At 46.4% G+C, this 21839-nt stretch overlaps 2 protein-coding genes across 14 annotated transcripts; one reads left to right on the top strand and one right to left on the bottom strand.

Moving 5' to 3' along the window:
* The first annotated feature begins 919 nt into the window (after positions 1-919).
* LOC143507291 (uncharacterized) lies at positions 920-15786 on the top strand. 13 transcript variants are annotated; one of them, XM_076996551.1, is made up of 28 exons: positions 920-1108; positions 3346-3393; positions 3494-3529; positions 3640-3687; positions 4427-4447; positions 4553-4624; positions 4805-4936; positions 5035-5064; positions 5504-5533; positions 8874-8930; positions 9404-9454; positions 9690-9728; positions 10016-10066; positions 10269-10307; positions 10792-10836; positions 11608-11667; positions 11863-11913; positions 12671-12721; positions 12811-12864; positions 13348-13428; positions 13772-13915; positions 14216-14251; positions 14375-14434; positions 14576-14644; positions 14779-14808; positions 14904-14948; positions 15042-15098; positions 15301-15786. In XM_076996551.1, the coding sequence occupies exons 1-28, from the start codon at positions 1054-1056 to the stop codon at positions 15303-15305; spliced, it is 1497 nt and encodes a 498-aa protein (XP_076852666.1). In that variant the 5' UTR covers positions 920-1053; the 3' UTR covers positions 15306-15786. The 13 variants fall into 13 exon arrangements, with proteins under 13 accessions (XP_076852666.1, XP_076852663.1, XP_076852661.1 ...); XM_076996548.1 differs by having other exon boundaries at positions 921-1108; positions 14776-14808; XM_076996546.1 differs by having other exon boundaries at positions 922-1108; positions 14372-14434.
* Positions 15787-16173: 387 nt separating this feature from the next.
* Positions 16174-20921, bottom strand: LOC143507413 (perforin-1-like). The gene is made up of 5 exons (XM_076996561.1): positions 19826-20921; positions 18779-19375; positions 18468-18606; positions 18051-18268; positions 16174-17684 (listed from the first exon to the last, which is right to left on the bottom strand). Exons 2-5 carry the CDS (start codon positions 19309-19311, stop codon positions 16808-16810), a joined length of 1767 nt encoding a protein of 588 aa, XP_076852676.1. The 5' UTR covers positions 19312-19375; positions 19826-20921; the 3' UTR covers positions 16174-16807.
* Positions 20922-21839: the final 918 nt, after the last annotated feature.

Here is a 21839-nt window from a genome sequence, read left to right on the forward strand (position 1 = left end):
TTTCCTCACGGTCTCTCTGAATGAACTGTTCCTCTCCCTGTCTCTCTGACTGAACTGTTCCCCTCCCTGTCTCTCAAACTGAACTGTTCTCCCTGTCTCTGACTGAGCTGTTTTCTTCCCTGTCTCTCAGAGTCAATGGTCTCTCTGACTGAACAGTTCTGCTCCCTGTCTCTCTGACTGAATTGTTCTCCTCCCGGTCTCTCTGAATGAACTGTTCCTCTCCCTGTCTTTCTGACTGAACTGTTTTCTTCCCGGTCTCTCAGAGTGAACGGTCTCTCTGACTTAACTGTTCTCCTCCCTGTCTCTCAGACTGAACTGTTCTCCCTGTCTCTCTGACTGAATTGTTCTCCTCCCGGTCTCTCTGACTGAACTATTCTCCTCCCTGTCTCTCTGACTGAACTGTTCCCCTCCCGGTCTCTCAAACTGAACTGTTCTCCCTGTCTCTGACTGAGCTGTTTTCTTCCCTGTCTCTCAGAGTCAATGGTCTCCCTGACTGAACAGTTCTCCTCCCTGTCTCTCTGACTGAATTGTTCTCCTCCCGGTCTCTCTGTTCCCCTCCCCATCTCTCTGACTTAACTGTTCTCCTCCCTGTCTCTCAGACTGAACTGTTCACTTCCCTGTCTGTCAAACTGAACTGTTCTCCTCCGTGTCTCTCATATTGAACTGTTCTCCTTCCTCTCTCCTGTCTCCTCAGGCCATCCTGACTTCCTCATGCTCCCACTCATCCTGTTAGCACCCCTGAGTGGTCAGAATGTACACAATGTCTTTGGACAGGCGCTCAGGGCAGGGCAGTCTGGCTCATCCTGCCCAGGGGAGGAGGCAGGGGGCAAGTGGGGAAAAGAAAAACCCCATCAGACTTGCAGAGATGCCCAATGGCATGAAAGGAGGCAGGGCTGTTGAGGAGGGAAGGCGCAAAGAGGTCCAAGGCATATTTAAAAAGCACACAGACACTGAGACTCAGACATTTCTCCAGCCAGTTAGCTTACACTGCTCTCTGGCTATCTGACTGTTTTACTATTTCCTGTCTGTCTGCCTGTCTGTCAATCAGCCGCCATGTTGGGACAAACTCTCCTGGTGCTGCTGCTAGCTCAGTGCTCCATCCAAGGAGGTAAGAGACACCGGGCAGGGTCCATCTGACACTGCCTCGGCCAAGGCGAGGAAGAGATCGTTAGGGATTGAGTACTGAAGTAAAGGTAGTATGATGGCTGGGGTGGAAGTGTTGTCAGTGGCTTGAAATTATGTTGCTTTGTTTTATGTTGAGACAGGTATGATATCTGCTACTTGGTTTTGAATTAATTTACGAGTTGCTATTTTAGTTAAGTAATGTGTTCACACTTGGGAAGCTACTGCGAAAAAGTACATTATCTGTATTAAAACTGTTGAAACCTATGTATGTTTAACCTAATTAAAAATATTAATAACATCTACCTTATAAACAATAGATGGGAGCATGATGGAATTAACAGGCCTGGTTTACCTGGTGTGATGGTGTGGATGGTAGATCATAGGGGTGTATCTTGACAATCTGAAATATCTGACAAACTGTTAACAAAACGGTCAGTGTGCATCTCTGTAGTTATCTTACTTGAAAGTACTCTGGACATGGTTTGATGAAGGCATGATACACGGATCTCTTATTGACGTAAATAACATGAACAGTCATATTTCACCAAACAAACTCTTGTGTAACGATACTGAGTTGGAGGGATCATTCAAACTTTGACTTTTTGAAAGACCTACAGATGAAGCAAGCCGATGAAAAGTTGGAATGACATCACACAAGTGCTGAGCCACAGCGTTGATCGTTAAAAAGTCACAATAGTGATTTTCTATACCAGTTAGTGTTAATAATAATAGGAAATAATACTAATAATAATTAGAGCTATCCATCGAATTGTAATATTATTGTTTTAAGGTAACAAGAAAGAGAGAGCAGCAAAGTGTTGAACCGTGTATACATACATACACGGTTCAACACTTTGCACATATATATATATATATATATATATGTGTGTGTGTGTGTGTGTGTGTGTGCCATATTTTGTCAATTGTGATTTTTTATACCGCAATCAAAATTTGTCCTCTGCTTTTAACCCACCTGTGCAGTTAACTCTCACACACCAGTGATTACAAGGGGGCTGTGGTGCACACATGCCCAGAGCGGTGGGCAGCCCTAGCCCGGCGCCTGGGGAGCAGTTGGGGTTAGGTGCCTTGCTCAAGAGCACCTCAGTCATGGCCTCAGGTCTGGGAATCGAACACACGACCCTCCAGTCACAAGACCAGTTCCCTACCACCAGGCCATGACTGCCCCAACATGACTGTGTGTGTGTGTGTGTGTGTGTGTGTGTGTGTGTGTGTGTGTGTGTGTGTGTGTGTGTGTGTGTGTGTGTGTGTGTGTGTGTGTGTGTGTGTGTGTGTGTGTGTGTGTGTGTGTGTGTGTGTGTGTGTGTGTGTGTGTGTGTGTGTGTGTATATAATGGTGCCATGAATATATATATTCATTTAAGCTGGCCGTAACGATAACTTTTTTGACATGATGGTTAAATGTAGGTGAAAGGAGACTTCTGGAGCAGGTTCAATACGAAGCGCGTCTCTCTTGTCTGAACGCTTTCCAGCTGACGTAATTGCATGCGCAGCCGCAGTTTAAGAGCCCCCGGATTTCATGATTTACTGCTATGGCAGAAAATCACAGACCGGGACCTAGAGCTGGCGTAGGCGGTCAAAATTTGACGACCAGCCGCGAGCGGAGACTTACAACCCACACACAGTCCATCCGTTTGTGTTAGTGTGCGCGCACATCAATAGCAGCCTGTTCGCGCTGTCCTCCGCGTGCCCGTTTTGTGCTGATTTGGCGAAGCAGCCCAATAACGTCCGCATAGCTAATCGCTTTTTACGTCAGCCGTAATATTTTATTGGCCATGGCAACTGCGTTTTCATCGTAAAACACTCAACACAAAGACGAAAAACCAGATATCTCATGTGTACCCTGGATGTGTGTTTTACGTGTAGCTATGCATAATTGAGCAGCTACGCATATAACTGTATATAAACGTCTGGAGCTCCGAGTCTACACCTGCCATAAGAAGTCTTGACGTTTGCAGTAACGTGTGACATCTTTCCAGACACTCTAAAGGGTTCATATCAAGGGTCATATTACGCAGCATTGTACACTGTTTGAGTAGCACATCATTCTCTTATTTCATGGTGCTCTCCATGGAGTAGGTGACACCACGTCTGAAAGATCTGAACCATATATGTCTCCTTCTGTCTTTCTCGTTTTCATTCATTTGGTCTTTCATTCATTTGTTAATTCATTCGTTCTTTTATTTATATATTTTTTTACCAGGAGTTAGACCTCAGACTGGACCCCTGGGGAGGCTGACACCAACTCGAGGTAATGAACTGTGCTGTCCTTATGTAGCCCTGACGTAGCCCAGTATGTAGCCCAGTAGTTGTCTCAACAGTTCTCCTTCATATCCGTTTTTGCCCTCAAGGTGCAGCTCTTGGTGGTCTCGGGACAAAGCCTGGAGGTGTGTGGATCAGTCACCTCCTACGTCCACATTTACCTCCAATCTTAATGTTGTTAAAGTTTCCAAAAATGTTACGCATTGTAATAAATTCTGCGCCATCTGCCCTCCAGGTGCTGGTGTTCTGGGAGGCCGCGGTTACGGAGCAGGGAAAGCGGGCGGTAAGCAGAGCACCTAGTGCCACTGGGGTAGTGGTGCAAGGGGGTGGAGGTGGGGAAGAGGCCAGAGGGGTGGAGGTGGGGAAGAGGCCAGAGGGGTGGAGGTGGGGAAGAGGCCAGTGGGGTGGAGGTGGGGAAGAGGCCAGAGGGGTGGAGGTGGGGAAGAGGCCAATGAGGTGGAGGTGGGGAAGAGGCCAATGAGGTGGAGGTGGGGAAGAGGCCAGAGGGGTGGAGGTGGGGAAGAGGCCAGAGGGGTGGAGGTGGGGAAGAGGCCAGAGGGGTGGAGGTGGGGAAGAGGCCAGTGGGGTGGAGGTGGGGAAGAGGCCAGAGGGGTGGAGGTGGGGAAGAGGCCAATGAGGTGGAGGTGGGGAAGAGGCCAGAGGGGTGGAGGTGGGGAAGAGGCCAGAGGGGTGGAGGTGGGGAAGAGGCCAGTGGGGTGGAGGTGGGGAAGAGGCCAGAGGGGTGGAGGTGGGGAAGAGGCCAGAGGGGTGGAGGTGGGGAAGAGGCCAGAGGGGTGGAGGTGGGGAAGAGGCCAATGAGGTGGAGGTGGGGAAGAGGCCAGAGGGGTGGAGGTGGGGAAGAGGCCAGTGGGGTGGAGGTGGGGTAGTGGCCAGACGGGTGGAGGTGTGTGTGTTTGGGTGCACCTATGTTTTCATTGTTTGCATATGTGTTCTGCATAGCTTGCTGAAGTGCATACAGGGTAAATGCGGTAACATTAACCCCTTGTGTTCTGTGTTGTCAGCAGCCGGCCGTTATCTCGGAGGTGAGCTGACATCATTTCACTTTAATGATGCTGCTAGCAGAGAATGAGTGTGAGCAGAGTGTGTGATGTGGTCATGAGGACTGAGTAGATGTCGTTTCCTTTCAGTGGGAGCTTACAGGCCCTTGGCTACCAGGGGAGCTGTGAAGCAAGGCTTCGGGACCCCTCTGGCAGGCTACGGTAGGACTCGGGAGCCCCAAAGATTCGTTACACACCACCCACATTTTTGTCCCATGTGCCTTCATGCTAATTCTTTCACAGCACTTTGTAGATGCACTTCGAGGCTCGTGTGGCAGGTGAACACCTGTGTTTGTGTATTTGTATGAGAGTGCGCTGATGCTCTGCCTTGCTGGACTCTAGGTGCTGGTCTGGGTGCGAATCTGGGGGCGGGCCTGGGGGCGGGTTTGGGGGCGGGCCTGGGACCAGGCCTGGGTCTTGGTAATGGCCTGGCGATGGGACTGCCACCCCAGGCAGGAAAACTGGCAGGACGAGGTGAGATGAATTCCTGATCTCTCATTGGTTATTTGTGAGAGCTGAAACTGTGATTATTTGTTTTACCTGTTGGGTTCATTGGTGTCTTCTGTCTCCAGGATACACGAACGGCTATGGTCTCCAGCCAGGTGAGTCTGCTGCTTACTTGTTTACTTGCTTACCTGTTTATCTGCTTACCTGTTGTTGATGCTGCTGTTGTTTTTTTTGTTTTTTTTGGTATGTGTGTTCATCTTTTTGCAGCTTGTGTGCTGTGTGTGTATATGAGAGTTCAATATGTGACTCCTTATCGTTTGAGGAGATGATCGTAGACTGTTGATGAGACACAGTCTGACCTAATCAGCCAAACTGTCATTGTGACGTGATAAAAACATCACATACACTGTGATGGACATTCTTCAGTGGCTGTGATTAAACGTCTTAGTGCTGATCTACAGCTGACATGTTGATTTAATGTTGGTGTCTGAATAGGACGTGTACGCGTGTGTGTGTGGATGTGATGCAGATACAATACAAATGTGCTTATTTCTATTTTCACTAACCTTTGCCCCTATCCTATCTTGTTGCTAGGTTACAGTACTGGTGGATACCCTGGACGTGGTAGGTTAATTGTAATGTCACTCAGTGAACATCCCTCCCTCTCCTTTCTCTCATTTGACCGCCTGGTTAGCTGACCAGTCACGGGCTTATCAACAGCTGATCATGTAAACATTCCTTCTCCTGTTTCAGTTCTGCAGTAATCCAACCAAACGTAGCGCACAGCGTCTGTGCTTTTCCCCACTGTGCTGTGGTGTTGGTGAGGGGATGCTGGATCCTGCAGTGGGGCCTCACTCACTGAATCAAATATAGTTTCACGAACATTTGCAGAGTGACAGCGTGTCACTGATGTAAAACAAATAAAATCAACATGTAGATGGTTGTTGGTTATGTAGATTCCTGCTGCCTTCGCTTTCTGCCACTTCAAAGTCCTTCGAAGCTCCAAACTAATTTGGAGACACTCAACTGGAAGCATATTTTTAATAAGCTAAAAGACTTCTTTATCCAAAAAAAACATTTGTTTCCAATACAAATATTCACCACAAAAACCCTCATATATACTGTATATAAGAAAAATATACTATGGTATTTCTTTGCAAAGAAGTCCTGACTGACAAGAGTAACTCATGTTCTGATATTTCAGTGGCTATTTGATCCATTAGATCAAAATGACCTGCTTTACTGAACTGGGTTCCTCCCTTCTGAAAATGGGGCGGATGATTGCCCTCTGAGTGTAGGCCTGCAGCCTAGCCATCTGTCTGTAGCTCTGCGTCTCTGTGATGTTAGTGTGTGCATGAATGTTCTCCTATAGTCTAACTTAAGTCTTGTGTTTATATGTTTTCCCCACTTCCCAAACCAGGTCATATCACAGGGATTTTGTTCCTGGTCCAGTCTTTTATCTGCAGGTGCATGGTCACGGGCCCTGCACACATCTTTTGTCTGTGGGTTTTGGCAGTAGATGTGGATAATGGTTCTTTTAATCACAGGCACAAGTGGTGTGTGTTTGATCTTCTTTCCAATTCCAGGCAGTGAAGACACAACATTGTCCAGCAGAGTCACAGTGCTAGGGTGCTTGTTGAAGGCTCTGGAAGGTTCTGCTACGTTCACATCGGTGCACTGGGGCTGGCCACAGTTATTTTTCTAAACATTATAAAGCCATCGTTAAGATGGTGTTTGCTGGAGAATGTTGGTGTTGGAGGGGTCACTGTGCTCTGGGGTATATGCTACACTCCTCTCAGCAGTCTACCCACACGGGTACGAGACGTCTATCGGAGCACTGCAGGACAGGGTCCTCTCTTTTATCTTTTCTCTTTCCTCTTTTCCTGGCTTTTGTGAGCACAGTTTGGCGTTTGTGTTTGACTGTCCAGTGTGGCTGGATGAATTCAGTAATTATTTTGTGTTTGTGGTGAGTGGCAGACCTCCTGATCAGTATCAGAAAAGATCTATATCATGTCATTCAGGATGTGGTGCGGGTCTGTCTACTGGTGAGTGATTAGATGCAATGGTTAACTCACATCAGTATTCTTTCTGTCCTTTGTATGATTTCCCCTTCCCTTTCAATATAATACTTATGGACAGTTTTGCAACTCACCCTGTTACTTAATATTCCTCAAACCCATCCTGCCTCTGTGCACGATTAATCTCACCACGCCTCAGAAGGCCTGGAGCTCTTTGAACCGCTGGCATGGCAGAACCCTCCTAGAGATTCTCTCTGTTGTAGTCTCATACACTGTCGGGCGGCTGGAGAGAGTGTCTGAGAGAAGAGGCGAGTTGTGCTTTCTGTCTCAGCAGCTTCAGTTGCTGCCTGACCTGTGTCTGGCCTCTGACTGGTCTGTGCCTGGTCTGTGCCTGGCCTGTGCCTGGCCTCTGTGTGGTCTGTGTCTGGCCTGTGCCAGGTCTGTGCCTGGCCTGTGCCAGGTCTGTGCCTGGCCTCTGTGTGGTCTGTGTCTGGCCTGTGCCAGGTCTGTGCTTGGCCTCTGTGTGGCCTGTGCCAGGTCTGTGCTTGGCCTCTGTGTGGCCTGTGTCTGGCCTGTGTCTTGCCTGTGTCTGGCAGTTCAGCGTCATCTTGCTGACCTTGCTGCCCATGGTTCTTGTCTCTTTATTGTGCTGGCCGATGGTGATCCTCAGGTCTCATCTGCATCCCAGTTAATCCCAGTTCATGACTTCCACTGGCCAGGCTGTTTAGCCCCTCGGTTCTGTTTAAAAACCGAACTGGGGAAGAAAAATGAAATGTATTTTTGCATCTCTAGATACAGCACATCTAATTCATTATTTTTATTCATGATCTCCAGGTTCTGGACAGTTGAGGTTCTGGACTGTCTTATTTAGCTTTCATGTAATGTTGAGTGGGTGGCTATGTCTGTTTACTACAGATACATAAGCTAGCCATCTATGCTAAAGAGCAATCCAGTGACATTCACAAACTGGTCACTGATACAGGAAGGCTAAGTAATCGATTCTTGGTGTCACTTAATCTGACCAACGGCATCTTGGTTTACCAGTTTCACCAATTCAGATCCATGGTTTTGACCCAGCTACTCCAGGCAGATGCAGTAGCCATAAGGAGAGAGAGCCGAGCTACACGAGTAGACAGGAGGGCAGAGTGCAAACGTTGTGCTGCTGGGATCCACACAAGATCTTAGAACATCTACACAAAGTCTTAGACGTGCACTTTTAAGATCGAGATGTAAAGCAGATATTGTACCACCAATGACTCAAGGGAGCAGAATTCCAGAGTGAAGGTCTTCTCAGCTGTCTCGATGAAGGAAATCTTGGTCCACTAAGTCCAGGTCATCAGAATTCTGATCATGGTTGAACTAGAAGGAAACAGAACCCAGAGTGATAGTTCGGAGTGGGCAGTCACTTTGCTTGATCTGTCTCATTTAGCTTTTTGAGTTTTTTTCTTTGATATGTGCAGAACCTGGTGGCTGGTGTCTGTGTTCCTGTTCCTGTGTGCAGGGTGTCCAGTGATGATATGTGTCTCCTGCAGCTGAACACTTTTCACGTGTGTGTTTTTGTCACGTGTTGTCTTTGGTGTTTGGTTCTTTGGTTCATGTGTTCAACGTTTTGTCCAGCATTTTATTTTTTGACTGTGGTTTTGATATGTCTAAGTGTCATCACTGTGTATCTAATTTGCATTAATTATGTCACTGTGAGCCTTGCGTCTGGAATTATCAAACTGTCATAACATTTATTTGAGGTTCTGATATTTGTCTTGTCAGCAAGCTCATAAGCACACAGTCAACCCTGAGGCTTTGTGTGTGTGTGTGTGCGTGTGTGTCTGCATGTGCGCCTACATGTTGTTATTCACTCACAACAAAAACTGTTCGTCGTGGGATGGTGTGCGTTTGTGTGTGTGTGTGTGTGTGTGTGTGTGTGTGTGTGTGTGTGTGTGTGTGTGTAGGTAATGGGGTTGGAGGAGTACTTCCTGTTGGACAGGGACATAAAGGAAACGGTAAACGTATGTGTTCGTCCTGAGTCTCTGCCACTCCCCTCTGCTCACAGGAGGGTGTGTCCAGTGCCGGAGAAGGCTCGCGTTGGCATTGGCCACATCTGTACTGTGTGATTTACCAAATGCAAGACAGAACAGAGGAGAAGGGAACATGTTTGATGCTAAAACTGCTCACATGTCTGGTGCTAAAGCTGTTCACACGTCCTTTAGAGAAACGTGTGAAGCAGCAGTGTTTGCTTCACGGAGGTCTGTTTAGAACCTCGCTGTAAACCTCGCATGCTCACAACGCCATGATTTACAGTGTGCTTTACAGTTTTCAGAAATTGTATAGTGCATGTTTGGTGATAGATCACTCGCCTTTTCTTTGTAAACGTAGACCATCCCTTTGGCAGATCTACAGACATGTCTTTGTAAAAGTACATTCAAGCTGATTAGGTCAGTATGATGGAGCTTTGAGTGGTAATCTGTGTTGTGATATTCAGGATATGGTCCCACACCCGGAGCACCCAATGGACCAGGTGCCCAAAGCAATGGTAATTCTCTCCGCTCCATAAATATTCTGATACACCATGCTATGTAGTTAGGCTAAATCTCCTATAGAGCTAAAGGTTCCACTCCGGTCAGTTTAACAGAGCTGTCCACTGAGTGTGTGGTCTTCAGAGTGTGTTGTTTAGTGGCAAGACCTCTGGTTGTTGTATGGTGCAGGGAAATTATCTACGTCAAATTTCTTGCATGTTTATATTCAGTAACTGTTGTCTTGGCTCACAGGTTTCTACCGCGGGCCAGTGGTAGCCAATGGACAGGAAGGTAAACTCTGAACATCTCTGTCTCACTTCTCTGTTTATGGCTGTGGGATGTCTCTGGGTCATTAGAAGGCAGCAGTACAATCTGTGGGGGTTCAGGACGTCGGTCGGCCAGAGGCCGTGTTAAACGTGGGCGTGTCGGTCCGGCCCTGGCCTTGCTTGCTCCTTTGTTTATATTTCAAGAATATTTTAGCTCTTCGCTAGCTCAATCCAGATTGGCCGGTCCTGGCGGAATTAAAGTGCCATCACTGTGACCGTGTTGTAGTATTAACTAACGATATGGTCCGACAGGATACAGACCAGGGGCAGGAGTTTCTAATGGAGCTGGGGGCATCAGCAACGGTAATGCACCAGAGATTCATCCATGGCCACCAGTCACTACTGTGTGACCGGGCCAGCAATCTCTTATCATCTAGCAGCAGAGGTTAAACCTTCATTCCAGTGTCATTGTAGTAAAGACACAATGACAAATGAGCATGTTATAGTATGTAGCATGCAAGAAGTAATGTTTGCCATGGGCGATCACCAGTGCTCTGCTTTCCAGGTTATGGACCAGGCCCAGTAGGAGTGTTGGGGCCTAAAGGTAAATCAGTGGTACAGGTGTAGGTGAACCACCCTGTTCACCTGCAGGGCAACACCACCCTGAGCTGTGGCCCATACACCAGTGGTTCCCTTCCACAGTCCAGAGATGGGGCCCTGTTCTCCTACACTGGAACCAGTGGAGACAAGGCCATGTGTCACCAGTGGGGGTGGGGGCAGGGGACACAGAACAGACACAAACATGGGAAGAGCACGGGTTGCTTAGGACACCACACGGGAACAACTGCTGTATGTGGTAAAAATCACCAGGTTTGAATTACCTCCTATGGTGTCGAGTTACGTCCTACATTGACATTGAGAGATCCTGCTCGGTCTGTGCTATAAACGCTACCTTCCGTCAAACTCTGCAAGAGTTAAATTCAACACTGTGGACAGAGTGCAACACATAAGGCTTCTCTTTAGTTTGGGTGGTTAAGGTGTGATTGTTGCAGCTGCTGGGTTTTTAAATAATTCTTCTTACGGTGTAGGAGGAGCCAAGCCTCGTGAGAAGGCCGTCAAACCAGCCAGGACTGGTAAAGTTCACGTGTCAAGCATGTCCAAGCCTGAGCGGCCGGGTGCATGCCACACGCAGGGTGGTCTTTTTAACATCCTAAATCAGACTCCGTTTCAGTGAGTGCAGACTCTTTGGTGTATCTCTGACTTGTAATACCCGAACGGCATAAAGGATTTAGGTGTGAAAAAATTCCACCCTTCCAACACTGCTGAGTCACGATTGCTAAGCCACACCCCCACATGAAAACTGTCTCCGCCCACAGCTTTCAAGCTTCACAGGCACCCCCCCCCTTTTTGAATGTGACCTACTGCTCGAACCTGGCTTCTTTGTGCTTCAAACTTTTCAGTTCGCTTCTGTTGTCACAGCATTCAGTTATAATAGTGGGTCACGTGATATGTATGTATGTATTTGTTTATTAATTCTTGCTCCACAGGGTCTTCTGGCTCCCTGTTTGATGATGTATGATGCCTGGGGAAGTGTAGGTGATATAGCCACAAAGGTCTGGACGGTGTACACTGTATCGTTTATGATCAGCGATAGGAATCGATCAGTGTATCATTAGTTAAGGTTAAGGGTACATTATGTGTTGTGTTTTATTCTGGGTAGATTAAGGTATTTGGTATGGTAGTACATATACCATGAGCCGCCCTTTGGGATTATATCACCTACATACCACCATGTCGTTTGTGCTTCTAAAGCTCCCGGCCAATCACAACATCGAACGAGTGGCGTGTTTTACATTTCTCACAATCCCACTGTGTTTTATGGAGAATTTGCTTGTGTGTGGCAGGTTACAACCTGGGTGCGGTTGGCTATCCCACGGCAGGGCTGGCCAATGGCTACGGAGTAGGTGTGTACCTCACCCCCTCACGCATGACCAGTGGAAGACCATCTGAGCTCTGAAATAGTCCTCTAGTATATTTAGAGTTTGCACATGAGTCATTACATGGGTAAGCGACTGCAGGGGATGTGATTCGGTCATGCTAGCAGTCGTCTGCTCTGCCGTGCTCTGATACCGTGAGTGAAACTCTGTGTTCTGGTTTAGGACTGGGGCCAGCTGGATACCCACAAGCAGGGAAAATGGGCCGGCAGAGCGGTGAGGCCACGCCCCTTTCCCCTGCTGTTACTTGCTTATGTTTTTGTTCCTGATTCTTCACTCTTCACACTCACGTCTGTAGATCATCTATGAATATAGAACTAATACTACTGCAGATAACCAGATTCATCTCTGTATTTAAACACAGTATGTATAAAGTAAAGACAATATAAGGTGTGTGTGTGTGTGTGTGTGTGTGTGTGTGTGTGTGTGTGTGTGTGTGTGTGTGTGTGTGTGTGTGTGTGTGTGTGTGTGTGTGTGTGTGTGTGTGTGTGTGTGTGTGTGTAAAGCACAATAAGACATAAAGATATAAAACTTGAACATTCAAAGACCTGCTAAGAATTGTGAGAATTGACAGGATATGATAATGGTCAGAGACGTTACCCACATGATTGCTTTACTGACGTCAGGAAAAATGAAATATGACTTCCTATCACCAGTATCTGTGAAAATAAAGTGTGACCAGATATCAGTGTGTGTATGCGTGTGCATGAATGTGTGTCCGACTAAAGGAAGCTTTTCATTGTCTGATTTTTGGTTTTGTTTCTTTGAATGATTGTGTTACATACTGAAAAGGGCACAGACATATTACTTATCGATTTGCTATTGATAAGATATTGCTTATCTTGGTTTTGTGTATATTTAACTCGGTAATTCTTATGCTGTTCAGTACCTTATATGGTGTTGTTTTCAGCAACATACAATCCTTGTAATCCTACTTCACTGGGAGGGGTAATGAGTCTCTGTTTGTCCTCAGGGTTTGGCAACGTCTATGGCAGTAACGGCTACGGCGATGGCTACGGGACTGGTAGGTTTCCTTGTGTCTTCAGAACAATGCTCTGGTCTTACACTAACACATGCACAGACCAATAATTAAGAACTATAATGGTGTTCCAGAGCTGGGCTACCCAGCAGCGTTAGCTGAAGGTGCTGGGCTTGGTGCGAAGGCTGGTAAGACCTCTGATCACACACTAGGGGGGGAAGGGGGGGGGGGTGTACTGGTTAAGTGTATGTAGTTCTAGTAGCTGCAGTCAAAAAGACAAAATGAATTACCACCCCCTAAACTCAGGAATTTAATATATCCTATAATATATTTACATTGATAGAATTGCACTTGGTTCTTGAGGTGCTTTGAGGTGTTGTGCAGTGTAATCTTTCCTTCAAAATGTATCATCATCTCCAAATCTCTCTCTTAGACTGTACCACTCACTTATCCACAGAGAAAAGAAACAGTCGTTTCAGATGTACTGTATTTGACAACTGCAGTGCCTTTTCAAGCAGGGTATTTTAGGCTCAATAACACACCAATGAACGCCCCACTCGGCCTGCCGTGCGTGCCGGGCCCATCGGGCGTCAGCTGCTCTTCTGAACAGCCGGGAGTGTGGGTGAGCAGGCAGCCGACGGGGGTGTCTGATCCGTGTTTGCTGGCTCTAGGTCTGGGAGCTGGGGGCTTTGGAGCAGCCGGTCTGGGTCTGGGTCTGGGCAGCATCCCTGATGCCAAAGCTGGGAAGTATGGTGAGAATGGGGAGAGGAGGGTGGAGGGGAGGGTGGAGATCTGTCCCATTTTCTGCTTGTTCCCAACGTTCCTGGAGAAATGCCACAGCATAAAATCTGCATGTCAAAGGTTTAGCCACATTTTCAAAATGCCTTAACCACTTGGTTAGGGAAAAGTGCCTGAACTCTTCATCTCTTCCTCTTCATTAAAAATTAAAGGTGAAAAAAGGCCAACACTGCAAAGCTGTTCAAGGATATGAATCAGCATAATTCAGCAGTGAGGGCTAATTCAGCAGTGAGGGCTTTGTGCTTTACTTTTCTCGTGTGGTTGCTCTCTGATGCAGTAGCTGTTTTATGTCTGTAGGGGGCGCCACTCCAGGCTCTGTGCTCGGTGCTGCTGGTGGCCATCCTGTTGTTTCTGCTGGGCTTGGTCCTCAAGGCAAAGCAGGTGGCTATGGAGCTCCTTACGTAGGTCAACCCACAGGTCTGGGACCAGACACCACTTTGGGTAAAACATGTGGCTCTTGTGTGTGTGTGTGTGTGTGTGTGTGTGTGTGTGTGTGTGTGTGTGTGTACGTGTACCTGCACAACAGGTGTGTCACGGTGCATGTGTGCACGCATCATTCAAATGTCAAAGCAAATCTCTTGCTGTCATCTAGTGACAATTTGCCTGAGGTTTTGAGTCAAAGGCCAACTGAACTTTGAGACAAGGAGCCCTCTCTCTCACTGTCCCCCTCTCCCTCCCTCCCTCCCTCTCTCCCTCCCTCCCTCCCTCTCTCCCCCCCTCCCTCCCCTTTCTCTCTTTCAGGTGGTGCTGGTGGTGGTGTCCTGGAACCTGTGACGGGTAAATTACTCACTTACCACATTTAGTGTGTCGTAGGTGTAGGCTTGAGGGTGTAGAAGTGAAATGACTGATTGAATGCAGCTGTGTGGCTGATTGGGGATTGTGTGGCCCTTTCTGAAGCAGGTGGAGATGGTAGTCAGCCTGCATACAATGGCGCTCCTGTCCTCCCTGCTGGCCTGGAAGGTTGGTTATGAAGGATGAAGGTGGAAATGGCAAACAGTACAGATGTGATTGTGGGTGCTAGCGTGTGTGTGTGTGTGTGTGTGTGTGTGTGTGTGTGTGTGTGTGTGTGTGTGTGTGTGTGTGTGTGTGTGTGTTGTCCAGGTGATAATGGCTATTCCTATGGACCTCAGCAGCTCAGTTTTGGAAGTGATGGTGGAAAGTTGCCATATGGTGAGTTAGTGTGTGTGTGTGTGTGTGTGTGTGTGCGTGTGTGTGTGTGTGCATGCTTTTCCATATACATGTTCAGGTGTGTTGGAAAGTCTAAACAGGATTATCTTAATTATATTTTGGTTACCTTTCAGAAGATGGGAGAGAATACAGAGCACAGCCAGCAGGTACACACACACACACACACACACACACTATATTATGTTTAGGGTGTGTGTTGTGTGCTGAGAGTGAGATTAACTGGTATAATGTCCCTGTGTAGGATATGGTGTAGGCCTTGGTCCTGGAGGCCCAGGTCCCTATGGAGGTGGGTGTTCTGAGCACATGCCTACAGTTCAGTTCAGCTGTGCGGGTCAACTGGACCCATAAACATCACTTTTTTATTCATTTTTTTCTGCAGCGAACAAAGAGGCCAGCCAGTACGGCCTGGGCGGTTTCTACGGAAACGGAATCAAAGGTGTGAAATAACAAGGACTCGGGATTATTTATTTATTTGTTTGTTTGTTTCATTGTTTATTTTTCTTGGTCCTGTTTTTGTTTTTGAATGGGTGTGTTTTATTTATGTGATACTGCCCTGTTTCCTCTGGCCTTGTAATGGTTGTGTGTCTCATGTCTCTACATGTCTTCATGTTTGCATGGAATCCATGCGTACCTTGCAGGCTGATCTCCATGGCGACCAGGTGTTACCCAGCGTGATGTCTGGCTTCGCCGTGACCTCCATGTGATCCTTCGTATTGTCCTCATTGTGCAGTTTCTATTTGTGTTGTTTTTGTTGTGCATTAGTGGTTACATCTTTTCACCATTGTTCCTCTGTGTGCGTGTCCATGTACGTACGTGCGGGCGTGCGTGCGTGTGTGTGTGTGTGTGTGTGTGTGTGTGTGAAAACTGTCGTGTGTGATGTTTCTGGTGGTGACCATGTGGTTCTTCTGGTGTCATCTGTGTCTTGCGCTCTCTCTCTCTCTCTCTCTCTCTCTCTCTCTCTCTCTCTCTCTCTCTCTCTCTCTCTCTCTCTCCATCTATCCCCTGCTGTTGAGGTGTGGCTTGCTCCCTTTGATGGTTAATGTATCTAACTCGAACCTCTTGAGCACTGTTTATGGTTGGTATGTTCATTCTTATAAACACTAAAGGTGTTCCCTTACATCCTCTGCCGAGTGCTTGTGGTGTTTGCATAATTCTTTATATAAGAGTAGATTAAAGACCTACTTGTGTTAAACACATTTTTCCGGGAGGGAAAAAACTCTTCTGTTTTCTGAGAACTTATGAACATGTTCTTAAATTAGACATATGGAGGACATGATACTCAAGAACACTGCAGCGAATGCAGTGATGGCTTCTTTCTGATCCTCAATCATCAGTAAATAATGTTTGAGAGTTGAGTCAGAGGCAGACGTGTCAGGTGCTGGGTCTGTCATGGTGGGTCTCTCTGCTCAAACACGGCTCCACGGACCCTGCTCAGACCTCTTCCGCTCAGAGGAAGACACGTGGCTTCCTGTCTGTCTGCACACCGAGCCACACCAGAGACGATGTTGTTCGACATCTTAAGCAAATTTATTTCAGGGGAAGGCATAGCGTGAATTCAGATTCTACACTATTCAAAACAAAACTCCGCCTGAATATTCACGTCTAAAGCAAAACAAAAAAACATTGTCAAGTTTCTGATGAATAGTGACTGACAGGTGGTTAATGCGTACTAACTGTATTTATCTGGAAAAACACTGCAAAGCATTTATATTACATTTGATACATTAGGTACTTTAAGGCACATTATACCAACAGAGCTTGCATTTTAAATAGTAATTCCATTTTTATATACAAATAGTTTTAAAATATATCTGCACTGTAATATTTCCACTCCATTACACAATGTAACACAAAATAAATAAACACAAAAGATGTCATCACTAATCTCTTCAGGTACACCACCTTATTCAGGCTAGTTTAACTTAGTTTCACAGCAAACTTCAGGTGCAATATGTCATGTTAGACAGGTTGCTTGGGGTCACACGTTTAGCATTTGTTTCAGTTATATCTAATATTAAGAAACAAATGTATTTCTCAGAAACATCAGTTGGCTACAAAATATTTTTTTTCTTTATTTGCTGTATTTTTATTTGCAGTTTTGACATGGAAAACAGTCGATAACATCACATAAGTGCTTATGAACAGCTAGAGAAGAGTTTTGGCAGCATTGTCTCTTATCTGGTTGAAAGAGAACTGTGGTTCATCCACAATCACCCCCAGCTCCAACAGCATGTTCTTTGGAACGGGACGGGCATGTCGAGACACGTACGTCTTTTCCAGATTCAGGTTCATTGGAGAACCAACGTAATCTGTGCAGGACGGACCAGCGAGACTAGGACCACACACCACCTCCGTCTTGTAATACAGCAGACCGTGATTTAGCGTGCAGAAATTCTCCGACTTGCCTGCTGCTATTGTGATGGTGCAGGCTCCCAGCAGGTCATCATCCCATTTATTATCTTCGTCCCATACCTCCAGCTTCAGAGAGCCATGTTCCGTCAGAATAACATCACCTTGGTCAAAGGCCATGTCCCAGTATGGCGAATTGCTGTTGTAGATCACAGGTGTGCGTCCAATCATCACATTGTTTTTGTCGATCACCTTAACGTACCCGTCCGTTGCTGTTACTTGATCTCCCCATAAACCAGCCGCCCTGACCACAGTGACTTTCACCCGTGCGATTCCACGCTTGGAAGGGCAGCAGTTTGGGGTCACGCCAGGGTTGTTCCGACAGGAACACTCGCAGGGCTCCCTGGGGTTATGTTTGACACCCGTGGTGCAGGGTTCAGAGCAGTTCCTCCACAGCGACTTCTCCAGGATGTAGTCATGGAGCGCTCTGCGCAGATGCTTCCGGGCCGGTCTGCTGGTGGGCAGCAGCTCGTGAAGTGGTTCCAGCGAATAAAAGATCACGTCTGGAAGGCGAGGCAGTGAGTCCAGCCAACCCTTGTAGGCGCCTGGGTCTTTATCTGCAGAGAAGAGGAGCTCAGGCTCCGTGGTGTGCCCCCCAAATATCTCTGTTAACCTTTCAGGAACAAGAGAGAGTCTGAGTTAACAAGAGAGTCTGATTTAGCAAGAGAGTGAGTCTGAGTTAGCGAGGGAGAGCGACTTAGAGAGTCTGAATTAGCTGGAGAGAGAGTGAGTTAGTGAGAGAGAGAGTCTGAGTTAGCAAGAGAGAGTGACTTAATGAGAGTGTTTGAGTTAACGGGAGAGAGTGAGTTAATGAGAGAGTCTGAGTTAACGAGAGTCTGAGTTAGTGAGAGAGAGTCTGAATTAGCTGCAGAGGAATTGAATTGTGTAGTGCAGCGAGCTGAAAACGATGCTTAATTGCTGCCACTTGTGAAGTTCTGCAGCGGGTGTGGAGAGATTCGTCGCTCTCTGAACAGCTCACCTGTCGTTGAACATGCTGGAGAAGCTCTGTTTGGAGTCACTCTTGGTCTTGGCTTCCTCACAGTGCTTGCTGTTTGCTTTCATGTCCGCCTTGCCCATGACACTGGCCGTAGCCTCCACGTCCAGGCAGGTCTTCACCTCATCCGCGCTCAGACCCTGCAGGGCTGCCTGACACTGCTTGATGCTGGTCACCGACTGCACCCTCCCCCCCAGCGTCACCTGTCCAGCGCAGAACGCACACGCTGACGTCACGGACGCAGTGTGACGAGGTCTTGAGGGAACGGCGGATGTAAGTACAAAATGACAGGTGCTAGCTTTGACCGTTTAGGAAAATGGGCTGCAAGGTGAATATACCTGGACTGGGTATACACACCTGAGGCACCTGCTAGAGGAGGTGGTGAATATTTCCAGCTCTTACCTTAGTGATGTAATGAGTGCCAAAGGTGTCGATGAGCTTGTAGAAACGCACTTTGAACTGAGGGTCGTACACCTTTGGCAGCTGGTTCACGGCCTTCTTAAACTCCGGGTGTAAGAAGGGCTTGTTAGATACCCTGTAGCTAGAGAGGGAACAGAACCCTGAGCCAGCTGCAAACACTCGATACCGTCTGACACAGTGTGTGCGCTGCCCACAATAACAATCGCAACGCAACACACACACACACGTACACACTTGCTCACTGCAAATTCATTAATGGCGCATAGACATATAAGAGGTGAGACTGCTCTTACCTGTAATATCCACAGAAGATGCTATGAGACGCAAAGCTGAACCTGTCCTTTTTGGTTTTCTCCATGGAATATTCAGCCAGCTTGGAGTTTGTGCCTGCCAGCATCAGTGACCCTTGACCCTTTTTGACATCTATTCCCAAGCTCGCGCTCCAGTCGTTCTCAATGGAGTTGGTGGAGCTGGTGAGCAGGGTTTCGCTGGACTGGTAGACCGAGCTGGACACTTTCATGCTGCATTTCATGCTGGCTCTCCAGTCCACCACGGAGAGGGGCAGCTTCTGCTTTTTGCCCTCCATGTAGGGGTTTGCGCACAGCGTGCAGGACTTGTCCTTCAGCCTCCACCGACTCATGTCGATCACGAAGGCTCCCTTCCGTTGCATCTTGGTGATGTCGAAGCCCTCGCCCGCCAAGTTTGAGCCGGGAGCGAACTCCGCGTCTGTGCATTCGCGAGCGCTTCCTTTGTCACATGACTGGATCAGGGCCGGGCAGAGGACAAGGACCAGCGGCACCCACGCAAGGGTTGCTGCCAGCGTCATGGTCCAGAGGGCGTCTCAGTGTGCCGGGGGCTCCCAGGAGGTGGTGAAGTCAGCGTGCGATTCTCTGAGGGGCACAGTTGAAAACCATTCAAGCAAAGTTCAAAACTTTAAACCTTTAATTCTCAGAGCCTGTCAGTGGATCCACAGTGTTGCTCAAGGTCGTCTTTCACAATCAAAGTATAAAAATAACAACAATATTAATAAATGATAAAACAACAAAAAAAGAAAAACATCATTTTGTGGTCATCGAGGCTACCCTGCAACTCTTCTACCCTGTAACTTCTACCACTGGTTACTGAACTAGAAATATACTGTGATTTTTTATCTAGCACGATCAGTTCTCACTGTAGGTTACAGAGAGGCTTCCTACCAAGAACAATGTTTACAGCCATGTGAAACGGAAAAAAAACCATTTGATAAGTTGAAAGAATTATGTTCAAAGAATCGTTTTAACATTCTAACACAATGTCAGAGTTTTTCTTCTGGAGGCTGAAGATAAAGTTCGTTGTCTTACCTGCGTTGTTGCGAGCTTGCAGTTGTGTTGCGCGAGTGATATGTGGTGTTTTGTAAGAAATGAGGAGGTGCGTGAGAATAATGCGACTACACCGGTGGGTGGGCGTCAGCAACGCTGGACGTTATTCTTCTTCGAACATGTGGAGCGCAAAGTCACGTGGAAACAGAGAGAACATTTGAGGTGTGATGGCCACAAGCCCCCTGCCCTCTGTTCGCAGGTTCTGCTGTGGTTGGAGGGAGGGGGTGATTCTAGATAAGCATTAGTAGACATTTCCTTCACTGGGACGCTGTCTGACCCAGAATGGAAAATCTTCAGCATCTTTGCTTGAAACACCATTTCAGTCCACTTTTACATGTATTATGATTATTGCAAATGACTTATTTGTGAATGTATACTTTTATAACTGTTTGGGAAACCCTTATGTAAATCTTAAATATATAAAAATATCTTACTTTCATATAGTTTTTTTCAGTTGTCACAATTCCACATTTTATGCAAATTATAACATTTATTTTAGGCAATTGTTCATTTAGCTAGGACATCATATAATCAACATCTCCATCTCAACATGAATGTACCAGAGTTAGCTAATGAGATACCAGTTCCTACCAGTCAGCGTTAACCTGATATTGAATTAATAGTCATGGCTCTCTCTGTATTAGTGGTATTAGTCCTTTACATTAACTCTGAAGATGAAATCCCATGGAAAAACCATTTTCCTTTGTATTTATAGCAATGCCAAATAAGCTTAGTTAAGTTTACTTGAGATATAATCCAAATTAGTTCCTGAATACTGAAAAACCAGCCCAATTATATAGTCTATGGCTCATTTAACCAGGTTCAGCTCAGACTTCTCCATGTCTGAATGGACCAGCATTCTGAGACTAACACAGTTTTCTGATTTTAGCAGGGGATTATAATTTTTAAAAATGTTTTTGGTGTGATGCTTTTGTAAACCTCCACTCTGGTGGACACTAGTCATCTACAAACCCAGGTAGCTGTTGTCAGTGTCAGTAAATCACGTGTCCTGTGGGCAGTCCTGCCGTCTTTTTCATCTGTTTTTCTCTTTTGTGGTTGCAAATGTGTGAGCTGTCTTGCTCCACTTCTTACCATGCTGAATAATAATGAAAAGGCGGTTGTGTGTCACACAGAATTTTAATTCTGCCTATGTTAGTATTATATATATATATATATATATATATATATATATATATATATATATATATATATATATATATATATATATATATATATATATATATATACCCCGTGACCCCGACTAGCGGGATTAAGCGGTTCAGATAATGGATGGATGGAGATATATATATATATATATATATATATATAGATAATATTTATATATATATATATATATATATATATATATATATATATATATATATATATATATATATATATATATATATATATTAGTGCTGTCAATTCCAGGTGCCGCGATTAAAAGTCCTCACCAGGATTTTGCTCAAGCTTGCTAGATTTTCTAATTAGCAATCCAGGTAAAATGAGTGGAATCAACACAGTCCAGGAAGCCTGAGCAAAATCCTGGTGAGGACTTTTAATCGCGGCACCTGGAATTGACAGCACTAATATATATATATTAGCCTTTCTCCAAATAAGGACGCCACATGCTTCTTGCAAGAGTGGCCACCCAAACTTTGAATGCAGGTCACCTGCACTTCATGCTATAGTTCAATGGTTCGAGAATCTTCTCCAGTCCTGAATTGAGCTGTGGGCCCAAGCAGGTAAATCACAAGTATCTGGCCCATGACTTTGACACATCCCTCTGTGTGAAGTATTCTCCTCACAGGCCGGCCACTGTGGCTGCAGTCGTCTCAGCAGGTCTGTGGTGAGGGGGTAGCGGCATTTGCTCACCCCATGGCTCTGATGACAGCTGTGTCCTTCCTGGCTGGTTTTGATTGCAACCTCGCAGGGACTGGAGCAGGTGTGCACAGCTCCCTGGGAAGGGCAAAGTCCTCCATGGCATTCCTCATAT

This window comes from Brachyhypopomus gauderio, chromosome 2 (assembly GCF_052324685.1).
Source record: "Brachyhypopomus gauderio isolate BG-103 chromosome 2, BGAUD_0.2, whole genome shotgun sequence".
Taxonomy (NCBI): Eukaryota; Metazoa; Chordata; class Actinopteri; order Gymnotiformes; family Hypopomidae; genus Brachyhypopomus; species Brachyhypopomus gauderio.

What these genes read in the sequence shown, in the direction of transcription:
- LOC143507413 (XM_076996561.1), bottom strand. Translation starts at nt 19,311, where the DNA reads ATGACGCTGGCAGCAACCCTTGCGTGGGTGCCGCTGGTCCTTGTCCTC. An exon ending in ATCTTCTGTGGATATTACAG is followed by an intron (nt 18,607 to 18,778) that starts GTAAGAGCAGTC and finishes TTCCCTCTCTAG; the next exon opens with CTACAGGGTATCTAACAAGC. An exon ending in GCACTCATTACATCACTAAG is followed by an intron (nt 18,269 to 18,467) that starts GTAAGAGCTGGA and finishes TGCGCTGGACAG; the next exon opens with GTGACGCTGGGGGGGAGGGT.
- LOC143507291 (XM_076996543.1), top strand. Translation starts at nt 1,054, where the DNA reads ATGTTGGGACAAACTCTCCTGGTGCTGCTGCTAGCTCAGTGCTCCATC. An exon ending in TCAGTGCTCCATCCAAGGAG is followed by an intron (nt 1,109 to 3,345) that starts GTAAGAGACACC and finishes TTTTTTTACCAG; the next exon opens with GAGTTAGACCTCAGACTGGA. An exon ending in TCTCGGGACAAAGCCTGGAG is followed by an intron (nt 3,530 to 3,639) that starts GTGTGTGGATCA and finishes TCTGCCCTCCAG; the next exon opens with GTGCTGGTGTTCTGGGAGGC.